This window comes from Mandrillus leucophaeus, unplaced genomic scaffold (genome assembly GCF_000951045.1).
Source record: "Mandrillus leucophaeus isolate KB7577 unplaced genomic scaffold, Mleu.le_1.0 Scaffold185, whole genome shotgun sequence".
Taxonomy (NCBI): domain Eukaryota; kingdom Metazoa; phylum Chordata; class Mammalia; order Primates; family Cercopithecidae; genus Mandrillus; species Mandrillus leucophaeus.
The window spans coordinates 513,703-530,752 of NW_012101865.1; the positions used below are offsets into that span (position 1 = coordinate 513,703).

General features: G+C 44.7%; 1 protein-coding gene across 1 annotated transcript in view; it reads left to right on the top strand.

The window, feature by feature from the left end:
* Positions 1 to 16,126, top strand: part of LOC105538089 (60S ribosomal protein L11) — an 81,839-nt gene extending 65,713 nt beyond the window's left edge. The window contains exons 6-15 of the mRNA XM_011977824.1: positions 4,994 to 5,050; positions 5,845 to 5,951; positions 6,539 to 7,730; positions 8,107 to 8,218; positions 8,838 to 8,993; positions 9,101 to 9,198; positions 10,601 to 10,781; positions 11,031 to 11,142; positions 11,711 to 11,883; positions 13,580 to 16,126. Coding sequence (XP_011833214.1) covers positions 4,994 to 5,050; positions 5,845 to 5,951; positions 6,539 to 7,730; positions 8,107 to 8,218; positions 8,838 to 8,993; positions 9,101 to 9,198; positions 10,601 to 10,781; positions 11,031 to 11,142; positions 11,711 to 11,883; positions 13,580 to 13,641 — 2,250 coding nt within the window. The 3' untranslated portion in view covers positions 13,642 to 16,126. The remainder of the gene's footprint in view (positions 1 to 4,993; positions 5,051 to 5,844; positions 5,952 to 6,538; positions 7,731 to 8,106; positions 8,219 to 8,837; positions 8,994 to 9,100; positions 9,199 to 10,600; positions 10,782 to 11,030; positions 11,143 to 11,710; positions 11,884 to 13,579) is intronic.
* The last annotated feature ends 924 nt before the right edge of the window (positions 16,127 to 17,050 follow it).

The window sequence follows — 17,050 nt, forward strand, 5'->3', positions numbered from 1 at the left end:
GGACTCACCAGCGGGTGCGTGTTCGCCGGGAGGAGGAGACCGGGCGCCCGAACGCTGCGGAGCCTGTGCTCGTGGTGTCGTCCGCGCCTCTCGGAGACTCGGTTACTACTCTCTGGCTGGATATCAGAACGTAGACCTTTCGCTTTCTCAGTGAATCTCTTTCAAAACAGAATAAAGCCTCACGTCACCTAGGCGTACTCCTGAAAACTTAGGTTTGAATTGAAAAAGAGGCGTGGGCCCGGGGTTGGAAGTCGCAGCTAGGTTTCCTTTTGGCGATTAATAGGAAGGTGAAAGCTACCGTTTCTCGTTGTTCGAATGATGGGCAACTGTTTTTAATTGTAGTTAACTAGTTTTTGTTGTTTATTGTACAAACTGAACATTAAGTTAAAAGCGTTCTTGTACCTTTCCATCTTTCTGTCACTCACTTCGCCATGGTCTCCAGGAGACAGTCTGGTGGTTGTATTTTTTTTTTTTTCTTTGAGACCAGTCTTGCTCTGGTCGCCCAGGCTGGAGTGCAGTGACGCGATCTCGGCTCCCTGCAACCTCCGCCTCCTGGGTTCAAGCAGTTCTCTGCCTTAGCCTCCCCAGTAGGTGGGATTACAGGCGCCCGCCACCACGCCTGGCTAATTTTTGTATTTTTAGTAGAGACAGATTTCACTGGGTTGGCCAGGCTGGTGTTGAACTCGGCTGTCAGGATTTTTTAAGTGGAAATACAACGATGAAAGCACTACGTGTTTGTCATTCTCCGTCATCATTCTGGCCGGGGCGGGCAGTTCTTGGAGTTGGAGCTCAGTCCTGGTGGAAGAGGAAGTCGTGGAGGGAGCGCTAGGGCCGTGGGGGAACTGCTTTGCGCAGCCTCTTCCTCACCTGCTGCTTCCTAGGACTAACCTGAAAGGCTAAGGTACCAGGCTGAAAGTCAGTGCTCAGAAGATACCAATCGTCGTTCTTCGGGTTTTTTTTTTTTTTCTTGAAGAGCCACTTTCTCTTTACCTTGTTCTAGCCTGTTGGAGGTAAGGTTTCTCCAATTCCAAAGGCCGTACACAGCCTCTCACCATCAGACCACTTTTTAAGGGTTCTCGTTCATACCTAGCTCGAAGATTCACTTCTTCAGGAAGCCATTTTAGTTACAAATCTGGGAAAACTTAAAATGCTTTCATTGTGCCATGTTTTCTGTTGCAGCTTCAGTACCGTACCTAGTGGTCAGGCATGCTTACAAGTTTCTTTTTACAGTAACGCCTTGTGGACGTCTAATAAATGGTCATTATTTTAGTACTAGTTTGTTTTCCTAAACACTGTAAGATCTGTGACTGACGTTTGATACCTTAAAGCAATGCCCCATTTGTTCTTTATTTCTGTCAGATAAAAATATTCTATGAGTGTCTACAGTCTTTTAACTAGAATTTAGATTTGGAAGTAGTTTTTCTATTGGTTGATTTGCATGAAATATAAAATTAGGAAAAGGCTTATTCCACCTTAACCTAGTTGAATTATTAATGATTTTGTTTGTTTGTTTGAGGATTTGGGCTTCTTCTAGATAAAAAAATCACCCTGAATTTCTAGCTTTGCATTGTGAAGTGAGCATTATGAAGATGAGAAAATGTTGGGAGATCATTTTTGCAAAGGGCATAATAGTCGACATTGAGAAATGAGTTAACTGCAGAGGGAAAATTGCAAGCTGGCATGTTGGCCTTGTTCCTTTCAACCTTCTGGTAACCTAACAAGCTCCTACAGGTTGTATGTGAAATTGCAAGATGATTATATAGCACTGTTGAATTTGCAACCAGATCTTGCTTTCAAACCATTATTAGCCAAGGGTTTGATTCCACACGTATGTTCATGGATTTTCTAGTATTAGACATTGCTGTAACTCTGTTTTCACTTTTTCATCTATCATGTTGGCTCACTTGAGGGAGAAGGTATCAGCAGGCTAGGGCCACTTGGTTTCTGTTTTTATGTTTCATAGTTCATGGCTAATAAAAGTTACCTGTCCTTAGGCCGAGTGCAGTGGCTCACCTGTAGTCCCAGCACTTTGGGAGGCCGAGGTGGGTGGATCACCTGAGATCAGGAGTGTGAGACCAGCCTGGCCAACATGGTGAAATCCCGTCTCTACTAAAAGTACGAAAATTAGCCGGGTGTGGTGGCAGGCGCCTGTAATCCCAGCTACTTGGGAGACTGAGGCAGGAGAATCGCTCAAACCCGGGAGGCAGAGGTTGCAGCGAGCTGAGATCGCGCCATTGCACTCCAGCATGGGCAACAAGAGCAAAACTGTCTCAAAAAAAAAAAAAAAAAGAAAAGAAAAAAAACTGCACACACAGAGTTGGCCGGGCGCCATGGCTCACATTTGTAATCACAGCACTTTGAGAGGCCAAGGCGGGCGGATCATGTGAGGTCAAGAGTTCGAGACCAGCCTGGCCAACGTGATGAAACCCTGTCTCTACTAAAAATACAAAAATTAGTTGGTCATGGTGGTGGGTGCCTGTAATCCCAGGTACTTGGGAGGCTAAGGCAGGAGAATTGCTTGAACCCAGGAGGCGGAGGTTGCTGTGAGCTGAGATGGCATCATTACACTCCAGCCTGGGCAACAAAAGCAAAACTCCAACCCCCCCCCAAAAAAAATAGTTAACTTGTCCTGTCTTATATTTTGACTGTGAAAACTACCAAGAACATTTTGATGACAGGTGACATTAAAAATATTTTTTGCTTTTTTGGGTTGAAGGATTGTGCAGGGGACAACTGAGATGCCTAAACATGCACCCCGCAAATGTTTGACATTTCTCAATTGCCTGTTGTCAGTTCTTACAAGCTCGACAGTTGGTACCTTGTTTGGTAACAGCAAGTTTCGATCCACCTGAGGATGACCAGTGCGCCTTTGTCTTGTTATTGCTTTGTTCTTTCTTGAAATTTACTGAAAATAGAGGGGTTGTGAAGTCCTTTTTTCTCTTGTGTTAGACTAAATGAGTCTGAAAATCTTGAGGGTTTTAGTTTTACCTACTTTTAAATCACCCCTACCAACCCAAAGTAAAGCAGAAAGACAGCATTTGTCCTTCCAGTTAGTGCTAGGCTTTGAGATAAACACACCCACAGTGATTCCAGCCTCATCCTTATATGCTGGCTTTGTAGAGGTCCTGGGACACCTTTGTCCCCTTGGTGACCTCCTTTACTACGTGGATTATGAACTGTCTAATGACATCACAGGAGGAGTTTTTCTGCTTTCTTGCAAGTATGCTAAGAAGTATATGAGCTGCCACTCTATTTTCTTTTCCTAAGGACAGTGTTCTGATGTTGGATGCTTCTCCTGGCTTTACTTACTGTAGTAGACACATTTGACTTTCCATCTTGTTAAGCAAGTTACCTAACCTGATTGGGCTCAGTTGCAATATCTGAAAATGGGGAGAATAACATCCACTTTATAGAGTTGGTTAGTGGGGATGAAATGAGGTAATACATGTAAGAACGTAGCTGACACACAGTAGATGGTATGTGAATGTTCCCAACCTACTCCTTCCAAGGAATGGCATTATGAGAGAACCACTTGTTTTTGACCTTTTCAGTGATTTAAAATTTTCCTTTAAGTGAAGGAATTGGCATTATTAGTCTTTGCACCCATAGCTTGGGTGGCAAGAAACACAAAATTTTTCCTGAGTTGGATGTTTGTGGTGATAGGATTTGAAGTGGAGGATAATTTTCACTCAACTATGAAGGTGAAACTCCCTAGATATGCCACTTGGCCTCTTACTTGATCTCAAACAAGATTATCACTTGTGATCCAATTGCTCTGTCTGGTGTAATGATTGAAGCAGAATGACCAGAAAAACAGACTTGTTACTCCACCTAATAGCAATATGGCATACCAATTATAGCCTGGGCCACACATGGTAAAAGAACAGATCTTGTTATATAGTATTTAAATGTAAAGGTAACCACAGTTATCTATTTTAAACTACTTGTACTTTGTAGCACTCCTTGTATGGTGAGTATGTTTAGATACACATAGACATTTCCTAGAGAAAGGTGTGGCCAGTCATGACTTTTGTTAGAAATAGAGCAAGTAGGAATTGGCTGAGGAATATCTGGTTGAAGATCTAGGGCAGAACGTTGAAAGCTGTCAGTCGATGAATGAAATAAGTATTTAGTGAGCTTTCATATTGTTCTAGACACTATGACTAAGGACTGCACATGGTTTGTCTCAATGAATCCTCATAGTTTGTGAAGTAGAGACAGGACCAAGTTCCTGTTTTGCAGATGAAGTAACTGAAGTTTGGGGATGTTTTTGACTTACTCAAGATCTCCCATCAAGGAGTGACAAAGCCAGACTGTGAAGCCTGTCTCTGACTCCAGAACTCCATCTTAACAGCTCTGCTATTTTGATTTTGACCTAGTTTTAGGGACTATAGGAAGGAAATGTGGTCAAACCCAGATGACTTTTCTAATCTACCCAGGCATTTTGTGTCCACCGTTAACATCAAAGCTGTGATTCTGGCAATTCAAAATGGTTCTTGGCTTTACACTTATATAGAAGAAAACAATTCTGTTAAACACTGTGGCCCTTCTGGAAACATGATGGTCTTTTCCTGTAGAGGCCTTTTCTTCCTTTTACTTCCTCTGTGCCACATCCGTGGGTAATTCTCCTAAAACTGGTACCTTTCTCATAAATTATATCAAAACTAGGGCAAAAACGATAGTTGTTGATGGCTTTTATCAGAGTTGGTAAGTTTTGATTCTCTTCTCTACATCTTATTTCCCCTTGGTGTAGCACAGTGGTTGAAAGCAGGGAATCTAAAGCCACAGACCTAAGTGAATCTTGCCCCACTTGCATCTTGGGACAAGAAACATAACTTTGATGAGCCTATTTTCACACTTGTAAAATAGGGATATTACTTATTACTATAAATAGAGATAATACTTATTACTGTAAATGGTTAGCACTAAGCACTTAATAATCAGATATTCTTAAAGTGAATGACTATTGAAATTAATGTTTTCTTCTTTGCAGCTATTGAAATATTTGAAGAAACTCTCCACCCTGCCTATTACAGTAGATATTCTTGCGGTAAGAACTGTGTGACTTTAAATATTATATAATGATATCCCATTCCCTTCTCACTGGAGAGTGTGTAGAGTAAGGTTACAAGTATGAGCTTTGGAAGTGAAAGAAACCACACACAAAAGGCCACATATTGTCTGATTCCATTTATATGAAATGTCCAGAACAGGCACATCCATAGACAGAAAGTAGATTAGTGGTTGCCAGGGGCTAGAAGAATTGGGAGGAACAGGATTTCTTTTTAGGGTAATGTAAATGTTCTGGAATTAGATGGTTATAATGGTTATACAATATTGTGAATGTTCTGGAAACCACTGAATTATGTACTTTAGTTAAAATGGTGAATATTGTTATGTGACTTTATTTCAAAATTAGAATTAAAAGAACATTGACTTTGGCATCTACTAGTCCCAGATTCACATCTGAATTCTGTGACTTTAGGCTGCTCCTATGTAAAATGGGTCTGATTCCTGCCTCACGGAGTTATTGTAAAGACTGATTCAGAACTGTATGCAAAGCAAAGCTCTTATCTTAGTGCCTAACACCTGCCCTAATCACTGTTGTTATCATTAAAGTTCTACAAGTGTTTTTTCCTTCTCTGAACTTGGTACGCGTTGCTACTGTGTGTCATTAGAGATTTGGGGCATAGGCACAAAGTAATTTAGTGTTAAGATTTGCAGGGTTATGTTTTAGGAAGGAAGTGTTGCTTGTTGAGTTTCTCAAAGCAGGAGGCCTTATTTCTTTAGGAAAACATTAGCCTAGTTCCAGACCCCTCTAACAATTACTTTGTCAAATTTTAGGAGACTGGGGTTGGGAAAACAGTAAATAGCTTGCGAAAGCACGAGCATGTTGGAAGCTTTGCCAGGGACCTAGTGGCCCAGTGGAAGAAGCTGGTTCCTGTGGAACGGTAAGAACATTTCTCTTTAGGTTCGTTCAATTTCATGGTTAAATTGGGTTACCTGAAGTATTTACAGATAGAAAAGGTTTTCTTTATTATTTCTCTTTTGCCTTCTAAAACTGTTTTGCCTCAATTATAAAAATAATCCATGATCATTGTAGAATATTAGAAAATATTAAAAACAGAAATCAAAATTTCCTATTTCTATCATGCAAAGACAAACGTTATGAACATTTTGGTATGTTTCTTTCTAACCGCTCCTTAAATGGCATTTTTTTTTTAGTTGTGAACTAGATAAATAATGAGCAGCCCCCATTTTATATAACAAACATGTCCCCATGTTTTAAAAAATCTTCATTTTCATGTATGTGAGATATTTGATCTTTGCATCTTGTAGTTAAACTCATCATTTCTCATTTGGGTTTTCCCGGTTTTAAGACTTGAGTATCTTTAAGCATAACCCACTTACCTTCTTCTTAAGACCTTGTTGTTTCTAACTCTGCATCTTCACTTCTTTGGTGAGTTCAGGTTCTGTGACTTTGTCCCTCAACAAGCAAGATTTAGACCTCCTTTGTCTGCTTTTTGTTTTATTTTAGAAATGCTGAGCCTGATGAACAGGACTTTGAGAAGAGCAGTTCCCGAAAGCGCCCTCGGGATGCCCTGCAGAAGGAGGAGGAGATGGAGGGGGACTACCAAGAAACCTGGAAAGCCACGGGGAGCCGATCCTATAGCCCTGACCACAGGCAGAAGAAACATAGGAAACTCTCAGAGCTTGAGAGACCTCACAAAGTGTCCCACGGTCATGAGAGGAGAGACGAGAGAAAGAGGTGTCACAGAATGTCACCAACTTACTCTTCAGACCCTGAGTCTTCTGATTACGGCCACGTTCAATCCCCTCCATCTTGTACCAGTCCTCATCAGATGTACATCGACCACTACAGATCCCTGGAGGAGGACCAGGAGCCCATTGTTTCACACCAGAAGCCTGGGAAAGGCCACAGCAATGCCTTTCAGGACAGACTGGGGGCCAGCCAAGAACGACACCTGGGTGAACCCCATGGGAAAGGGGTTGTGAGTCAAAACAAGGAGCACAAATCTTCCCACAGGGACAAACGCCCCGTGGATGCCAAGAGTGATGAGAAGGCCTCTGTGGTGAGCAGAGAGAAATCACACAAGGCCCTCTCCAAAGAGGAGAACCGAAGGCCACCCTCAGGGGACAGTGCAAGGGAGAAACCGCCCTCTAGTGGCGTAAAGAAAGAGAAGGACAGAGAGAGCAGCAGCCTGAAGAAGAAGTGTTTGCCTCCCTCAGAGGCTGCTTCAGACAACCACCTGAAAAAGCCAAAGCACAGAGACCCGGAGAAAGCCAAATTGGACAAAAGCAAGCAAGGTCTGGACAGCTTCGACACGGGAAAAGGAGCAGGAGACCTGTTGCCCAAGGTAAAAGAGAAGGGTTCTAACAACCTAAAGACTCCAGAAGGGAAAATCAAAACTAATTCGGACAGAAAGTCACTGGGCTCCCTCCCTAAAGTTGAGGAGACAGATATGGAGGATGAATTCGAGCAGCCAACCATGTCTTTCGAATCCTACCTCAGCTATGATCAGCCCCGGAAGAAAAAGAAAAAGATTGTGAAAAGTTCAGCCACAGCACTTGGAGATAAAGGACTTAAAAAAAATGACTCTAAAAGCACTAGTAAAAACTTGGACTCAGTTCAGAAATTACCCAAGGTGAACAAAACCAAGTCAGAGAAGCTGCAGCCGGCTGGAGCTGATTCAGCCAAGCTGAGAAAGGTAACCCCTTCAGCCCCTTGGTGGCTTCCCACCCAGAGCACCTGGCCCTGCAGAGCTCAGAGGATTGCCCTGCCACTGTTTTCCTTAGCTTGCTTTTAGGGGGCCTGTTGAATTTCAGCTTGCGGTAATTTCCTCTGGGCTTTACTGTTTGTCAGGGTACATTGTACCCCAAATAAGAATTTTCTGCATTATTCTCTTGTGATGGGCCCATCTGTATTTATTTCCTGACTGAGGTGGTGTCAGGCATGACTGTGGCCCCCTCCAGCCTGGATCTTCCTGTGCAAGGTGTCCAGTCAATGCTCCTGGGAATAGAGTGTAGGAAAGAGAGCTGTGCTCATACTGACTGACTCTCCATCCATGGGTCTGTCCCCCGCAGGTGCCCGATGTGTTGCCGGTGTTGCCAGACCTCCCGTTACCCGCAATACAGGCCAATTACCGTCCACTGCCTTCCCTCGAGCTGATATCCTCCTTCCAGCCAAAGCGAAAAGGTAATTTTCTATATCTTCTTTTTCTTAATGGGAAAAAGATTTTAAAATTCATTTAAGGTAGGGTGCAGTGGCTCAAACCTATAATTCCAGCACTTTGGGAGGGCGAGGCAGGAGGATTGCTTGTGGCCAAGAATTCTAAACCGACCGGGCGTGGTGGCTCACTCCTGTAATCCCAGCACTTTCAGAGGCCGAGGCAGGTGGGTCCCCTTAGGTAAGAAGTTCGAGACCAGCCCGGCCAACATGGTGAAACCCTGTCTCTACTAAAAATACAAAAATTAGCCAGGCATGGTAGCGCGTGCCTGTGATCCCAGCTACTCAGGAAGCTGAGGCAGGCGAATCGCTTGAACCTAGGAGGCGGAGGTTTCAGTGGGCTGAGATTGTGCCATTGCACTCAAGCCTGGGTAACAAGAGCGAAACTCTATTTCCAAAAAAAAAAAAAAGAAAAGTTCTAAACCACCCTGGTCAATACAGCAAGATGCTGTCTCTACAAGAGAAAAAAAAATAGCGTGGATTGCCATTGGGAAAGGGAAGTGGGAGGCTGAGGGGGGTAGAAGGAGAGTTTTCACTGGATCACTTAGGTCCTTTTGTAATTCCCTTTTGTGTTTTTCTTGCCCTATAGCATTCTCTTCACCCCAGGAAGAAGAAGAAGCTGGATTTACTGGGCGCAGAATGAATTCCAAGATGCAGGTGTATTCTGGTTCCAAGTGTGCCTATCTCCCTAAAATGATGACCTTGCACCAGCAATGCATCCGAGTACTTAAAAACAACATCGATTGTGAGTCACATGCGTCTCTCTAGCTCTCATGCACATTGTAGCACTTGGACCTTATCACTGGGTGGCTTGGCTGCTACTCAGTGCTTTCACCTTTGATTTCTCTGCAGCAATCTTTGAAGTGGGAGGAGTCCCATATTCTGTTCTTGAACCCGTTTTGGAGAGGTGTACACCTGATCAGCTGTATCGCATAGAGGAATACAATCATGTGAGTATTCTGTTTGGGTGGGAAGAGGGCAGTTTTCTGGCTTTTACCTCCGGAAATAGCTTTGTCCCTGTGACTCTGCTGTGGCTGAAGGGCAGATCAGTGGTCAGAGCATTGTTGTGGGCCTTTAAACAAGCATGTAATTAGCACTTGCTCCTGGCACCTTAAGTGGGCCTCTTTGGTTAGGATCATGGTGGGATTCAAAGGGAGAAGAAAAGCACTTTTAACACCTCCCTTGAGCTTGCCTAGTCATGAAGGTCAAGGGAGAATTCTGGCAGCAGAGCAGCTGGGACCCAGGGTGGGTAAAGCACTTTGTGTTGACACTGACATCTGGTGATTGACTGGATGTCTCTTAAGAGACATCAAGATCTATCCAGAAATCCTCCTTAGGATATAGGTATACACATTTGATTGCATCAGCTATCTCTCTTTAATTCTGAGAGTTCTCTGACCTAACATCTTTTTTTTTTTTTTTTTTTTTGAGACAGGGTCTACCTCTGTTGCTTAGACTCTGCAGTACAGTAGCCTAATCATGGCTCACTGCATCCTTGAACTCCTGGGCTTAAGTGATCCTCCCAAGTAGCTGGGACTACAGGCACATACCACCACACCTGGCTAATATTTTTATTTTTCGGAGAGATGGACTCTTAGACTCTTGGCCTCAAGTGGTGTCCCATCTTGGCCTCCCGAAGTGCTGGGATTACAGGCATGAGCCACTGCGTCTGGCCAATAACTTAACATCCTTCTTAGGTTGCCCCCTGCCATCACAGTTCAGCGTAGTGTTGGGAAGTACCTGATTGGACTTGATCACAGTTCTACCCTTTGCTGATTTTCTAAAGGAAAAGACTGATCTTACACTAATTTTTGTGATATCCTGTCACAGCCACCAAAAGCAGCTAGCATAGTGCCTCACACTTAGCATTTTTAAAATTTAGTGAGTTATTTTTTCCTAGAATTGTGGTATTTTAACATACTACTATGACAAAGACCAAAAAATTATTAGGAAACTGGTCACTCCTAGGTAATTAAAGAATCAGAAAAAGATATGGGGCCGGGTGTGGTGACACACGCTTGTAATCCCAGCACTTTGGGAAGCTAAGGTGGGTGGATCACTTGAGGTCAGGAGTTCAAGGCCAGCCTGGCCGACATGGCGATACCCCGTCTCTACTAAAAATATAAAAAATTAGCTGGGCATAGTGGTAAGCACCTGTAGTCCTGGCTACTTGGGAGGCTGAGGCACAAGAATCGCTTGAACCCAGGAGGCAGGGGTTGCAGTGAGCCGAAACTGCACCACTGCACTCCAGTCTACGCGACAGAGCAAGGCTCTGTCTCAAAAAAAAAAAAAAAGATAGTGCTTGTACATAAAAGTGCTTGTACATAAATGATGTCCTGGTTCTGGTTTCAGGTATTAATTGAAGAAACAGATCAATTATGGAAAGTTCACTGTCACCGAGACTTTAAGGAAGAAAGACCCGAAGAATATGAGTCGTGGCGAGAGATGTACCTGCGGCTTCAGGATGCCCGAGAGCAGCGGCTACGAGTACTAACAAAGAACATCCAATTCGCACATGCCAATAAGCCCAAAGGTAACAGAGACGGGAGAGCTGGGGTAGAACTGGCAGGATGAGTGTTCTGGTCAATAGTAGGGTCTTGGTGGGCTTGGCTGGTGTGGGACTGCTCGCCCCTACATCAGGTAGCAGGGTGGGTATTTCTTCTGCCACAGCCCATGCTACCCTATAGTGGGGTTTCAGGGCAGTGGAAAACCCCGTGGATTATTTAAATAACAGTAGCGTCTCTGCTCAAGAAGGCAGATGTTCATCTCCATAATTCCACAGGCCGACAAGCAAAGATGGCCTTTGTCAACTCTGTGGCCAAGCCACCTCGTGACGTCCGGAGGAGGCAGGAAAAGTTTGGAACTGGAGGAGCAGCTGTCCCTGAGAAAATCAAGTAAGAACTGTGTTCTTACCTGGCTTTTGTGTGCTATCAACCCTTAAGAGGTAGCCATAGCGGCAGGAAGCAAATTGCTTTTGGTGAAAGCAAGGCAGTGCAGACGGTGGACTCTGGAGACAGACCTCATCAGCCCAGCACTTCCCTCACCTCCCTCAGCCTCTGCTTCTTGGACTGTAGTGCAAGGTGATAATTTCTCCTGCCCTAGGGTAGTCAAGATTAAATGGAGAGCAAAGCCTGGCTTATGGGAAACATTCCCTTATGCTTTCCCTTTTCTCATCTAAACAAAAAACACATTTCTGCAATGACTGTTATTTTGTCTAAGCCACATTAGCATTTTCAAAATACAGATTTATACCAAAACAGTGAAAAGTTAGTTGAGATTATCATTTATTCTGAAAGGATAATGCAGACACCTCTGAGCCACCACCAGAATCCAGGGTGCTAGGGTCCACTGGTCAAAGCCACAAACAGGGTAAGTCATCCTCACACAGGCCAGCTTCAGGCTCTTCATGCTCAGGGCAGATTTCTTGTGCTCATGACTAACCAGTGTTGTCCTGTGTTGCAGGATTAAGCCAGCCCCGTACCCCACGGGAAGCAGCCATGCTTCCGCCAGTAGCAACAGCTTTAACCCCAGCCCTGAGGAGCCGGCCTATGATGGCCCAAGCACCAGCAGTGCCCACTTGGCACCAGTGGTCAGCAGCACTGTTTCCTATGATCCTAGGAAACCCACTGTGAAGAGTAAGTAACTTGGAGTTCCTGCTCAAGTATTATTTCAGAACTAGTTTTTAACTCTCAATGTCATTATTCACTGTATTACATTTTGTGGACTGCATGTTGCATGTGCATGATGCCTTCCTTGCACATAGCTGGTCTGAATGTCAGTCCCTCCTTCCCTCTGTCCATAGTGCACTATATCTTTTAAATAATTATAGTGAGTCCAGGTGCGGTGGCTCATGCCTGTAACCCCAGCACTCTGGCAGGCTGAGGCAGGAGAATCCCTTGAACCCAGGAGTTCAAGACCAGCCTGGGCAACATAACGAGACCCTCTCTCTACAAAAAATTTTAAAATTGGGTATAGTGGTACATGTCTGTAGTCCCAACTACTCAGGAGACTGAGGTGGGAGGATCACTTGAGCCTAGGAGGTCGAGGCTTCAGTCAGCCTAGATTGTACCACTGCACTCTAGCCTAGATGACAGACGCTGTCTCTTTTTTTTTTTTTTTTTGAGACGGAGTCTTGCTCTGTCACCCAGGCTAGAGTGCAGTGGCACGATCTCGGCTCACTGCAAGCTCCGCCTTCTGGGTTCACACCATTCTCCTGCCTCAGCCTCCTGAGTAGCTGGGACTACAGGTGTCCACCACCACGCCTGCCTAATTTTTTCTATTTTTTAGTGGAGACAGGGTTTCCCCGTGTTAGCCAGGATGGTCTCAATTTCTTGACCTCGTGATCCGCCTGCCTTAGCCTCCCAAAGTGCTGGGATTACAGGCGTGAGCCACCGTGCCCAGCTGGGTTTTCCAAATATTTATTCTTTATATCTAGTTGCGTCTATTTTGTATTTTGTTAACTTTATTACCATAGACTATCCCCAGTATCCTAAGGGGATGTCCTAACTTAAGTCTTATTCTGTATTAATTGCAGGGCCTATGGGAGGGTAGGAGTCCTGGTTTGAGCAGCAGCTATGCTCAGATTAACCATTCAGGAGGCAGGCTGGCCCTCCTTAGGCAGTACTTGCAGAGCCACCTTAGACCTGTTTCTACACTGGACAGATTAGGGGTAGATGTGCTGTTTACTGGTTTGGCTATTTGTGAGGCAAAGTTATGACTGAGTATGGCCTTTAGAGTCTGGCAAGGGCCAGGGCGCAGTGGTTCACACACACCTGTCATCCCAGCATTTTGGGAGGCTGGGGTAGGAGGATGCTTGAGCCCAGGAGATTGAGACCAGCCTGAGAAACATAGTGAGACCCTGACTTTACAGAAAATAAAAAAAATTAGCCAGGCATGCTGGCATACTCCTGTAGTCCTAGCTACTCTAGAGCCTAGGAGGTAGAGGCTACAGTGTGCTGTGATTGTGCCACTGCACCCTAGCCAGGGTGACAGAGTGAGACCCTTTCTTTAAAAAAATAACAAGAAAGTCTGACAAAGATTGAATTGCAATTCTGTACCTTACTGTACAACCATGGGCAAGTTGGCCAGGCTCTCTGAGCCTTGGTGCAGATAGTTAGAGAGTGGTTGTTATGCCCCTGGCAGATCCTCTGAAAGTGTCCGCTCTGTGCTGCTGCTTTTATTGCATTGTAAACAGAGGAGATAGTTACTACTTGTATCTCTGCCTGGTGGTGCACAGCCAAGAGTAGCAGAGCTGGCTTTGACTGTAAACCACTGGGGGTGTGTCTAAGACGCCATAGATCTGAGACAGCTGCCTTGTTTCTCTTTTCACAGAAATTGCCCCAATGATGGCCAAGACAATTAAAGCTTTCAAGAACAGATTCTCCCGACGATAAACTGAGGACTTGCCTTGGAAATGAAATCTGGGAAGGCAAGAATACAAGGAAAGTGGGGGTTGGGGAATGGAATTCTACAGGGAACTGGAGTCTTGCTTTGATGATCATTTTGGTCTCCGAGTCCTGCAGTCTGCAGGTGCTGCCCCTGGGAACCTGCGTGCCACAGCCCCGCCTCCCTGCCTGGAGCACACTTCAGAATTCTGAAGAAGATGTGAAGCCTCTGTCTCACTGAGGATTTTAAAGGTCAATTATACTTTTGTTGTTCATTAGCATCTTTGTAAACTATAAGACATAGTTTTAATTAATAAATATTGCCCCCAGATTGTATTTATATTACCCCCCAGGTTTGTTTTTGTTTTTGTTTTTTGTCCTCTACCACACATTTAGCCTTTTATCTTCCAGGTCCTTATTAAAATCAGATGAAAGCCTAGTGAAAGCCATTCTCCTGCCCCAGCTCAGCTCTCCTGAGTGGACTCTGGTCCAGACAGAGGACTGGGCATCTCCAGAGCCTGCACAGTACCTGCTGCACATAGGGCGAGGAGTGAGCACCAGACCGCCCGTCCCTAAGGGAGCCTCAGTGGGGCGACAGGGCATGGTGGACTCCACCTTAGGCCCTCCCCAGTGTCGCTGCACATTCCTGTGCAGGAGCATCTCTTTCTTACTCACTAGTATTTATTAAGGGAGGTGCTCTGTAGGTCTGGAGCCTTTCCCTCATCCTTTTTGTGAGTCCCTACCTTTTTGTTTGTTTTTCTTTGAGGCTCACTAGAGGACACAGAACCTTGGGAGACTGATTTGCACAGAACTCCCACCTCCCACTTTTACAATTTCCAGTATCTGATTGAAAATTTTTGGGTTTCCCCCCAGTCCCCTTCCCTGTCTTTCCTTCTCCTCAACAGCATGAAGGAAAAACAAACACATGGCAGGGCTTTTTGTAGCCCTGAATGCAACTTTAGACATTTAAAAGCCAGCACTTTAATCTCTTGTTCTCTGTGAATCACTATGAGAAGTGAATGGTTTTTAAAGCTGTAATGCTATGTTGGAAATTGGTTTGTTTTGCCTTTTATTTAAAAGGTAAGATCATGTGATTGGAAGAACAAAACTGTTGGCTTGGGAAGAGAACTTTGCCGCTGAAGCGTTTTCTACCTTCTGAGTGTTTAAGGCAGGATTTGGAGGGAAGGACCAGCTTAGGAGAGTGTCTGAGCCACAGTGTCAGGATGGGGGAAACCACATGGGATCCATCAAGTTCCAGTTGAACAGGAGCAAGATCAGAACTTAGGAGGGCAATGTCAGCCCCCTTCTTGGCTGTCAAAGAACATCGATCTAGTAGAAACCCACTTGGTTGTGACCCAGGTGGAGGTAGATGCCATACATTTGAGATGTACGTCCTTAAGGAACCTGACAAGCAGACTGAGGGGATGGTAAGTGTGATAACCTGACAAGTTTTCTCAAAGCCCAGGATACAGAGCCAGTGTTTTCTGTAACTGGAGACCTCAGTTAGGCCAACTTTGAATTCCATAGCAATGTAGGAAGTGGGTTCAGCAGAAACTCGACATTGTTCAGTGTGAATTGCTGTGCAGGGTGCCTATTGTGACAGGACACAAACGTTACTGTGTTTTAACTTGCTATATTTTTGAATTGGGTAAAGCATTACTTCTCTTGGTCACTTGTACACCATTCCACCCCTATCCCTAGCCTGCCCCCCCAAATCTAATATTAGGAAGCCTCTTACCTGAAACCAAATGAACATTTGGGTCAGGTACCAGATGTCTGCTGCCTAGAATAGCTTTTTCTAGGTGTCTACCACCTTGAATTGGTCTCTTAACTGTGTTCAAGTCTTTGTCATTGAAACCAGTTTTTCATATCTTAGATTCAGTTGTGTATTATTTAATTTCCATTAGGAGTCTTTAGGCAGGGAGGGAAGAAAAGGCAGATTTGTTCATATCAATGTCAGTATCCATTTTGGCACATAAAGATTTTTGATGAACCCTGTTTGCATAGAGCCAGATCTTTTCCCCTTCCCCAAGAGTATCTACATCAGGGATGTGACTTGGTGCGAAGAGTCAGGGGAAAGAGGAAAAACCCAAATTCTAAATGACCTCCTTGCCCAGCTTACTAAAATGACTGCAGAGCAGACACAGGATGAATTTGAACCTGACACAGGATGAATTTGAACCTTTGGTCTCATTTCTGGAAAAACTTGTGCAATTTTTTTTTTCTGTGCTACACTACATACAAATCACCAAATTACAGATTACCCCTTTGATCCTTGGTGTACTGAGCAGTTTCTTTGGGGCTTTTTCTTTCTGGGAAGCGGGAGGGAAAGGAGCAAGGTGTCATCCTGCTCTTCATTTGTATTTTGGTCCCAAAATGTAAATACAATTTTCTATGTTACTTTTTTGTGGTAACTACCAAGATGAATATTTTAATTAGATAAGTTATATGAAAAGGAAAATTCCATGTCTAAATAAAAAAACAAAAAACTCCATATACTGTGTCTTCTTTACTTACAGTGTCAGTGAAGACTGTTTAAGGCAGAGACTTTTTTTTTTTTTTTTAAAGACTGTGTCTGGCTCTGTCTCCCAGGCTGGAGTGAGTGGCGCGATCTCCGCTCACTGCAAGCTCCGCCTCCCAGGTTCATGCCATTCTCCTGCCTCAGCCTCCCAAGTAGCTGGGACTACAGGCGCCTGCCACCACGCCCGGCTAATTTTTTGTATTTTTAGTAGAGACGGGGTTTCACCGTGTTAGCCAGGATGGTCTCGATCTCCTCACCTCGTGATCCGCCCTCCTCGGCCTCCCACAGTGCTGGGATTACAGGCATGAGCCACCGCGCCTGGCCAGAGACTTTTTTTTTGAGATGGAGTTTCGCTCTTGTTGCCTAGCCCGATGTCTGGAGGAGGTGATCTCGGCTCACCACAACCTCCTAAGGCAGAGATTTTAATCAGTATCCTTGGGCTGGGCCTTAAACGATGCCGAATTTCTGCTGGTAACATAGTAGGACGAGGAAAGAGGAATTTCAGGGGGAAAGAATTCTGTCAGCAAAGGGAGGGAACTCAGCATTTGCAGGGAACAGGCACTGTCCCTTGTTATACTTGGAACCCTGGTAACCCCATCTTAGAAACCGGTTCAAAGGGGTGAAATGGGGCCAGGCATGGTGGCTCATACCTGTAATCCCAACACTTTGAAGGGCGGGGGCAGGAGGATTGCTTGAGCCCAAGAGTTCAAGACCAGCCTGAGCAACATATTGAGACCCTGTCTCTTAAAAGATTAAAAATTAGCCAGATGTGATGGTGCACCTATAGTCCCGGCTACGTGGGAGGCTGAGGTGGGAGGATCACTTGAGCTTGGGAGGTCAAGGCTACAGTGATCTGTGATTATGCCACTGTACCCCAGTCTAAGTGACAGAGCAAGA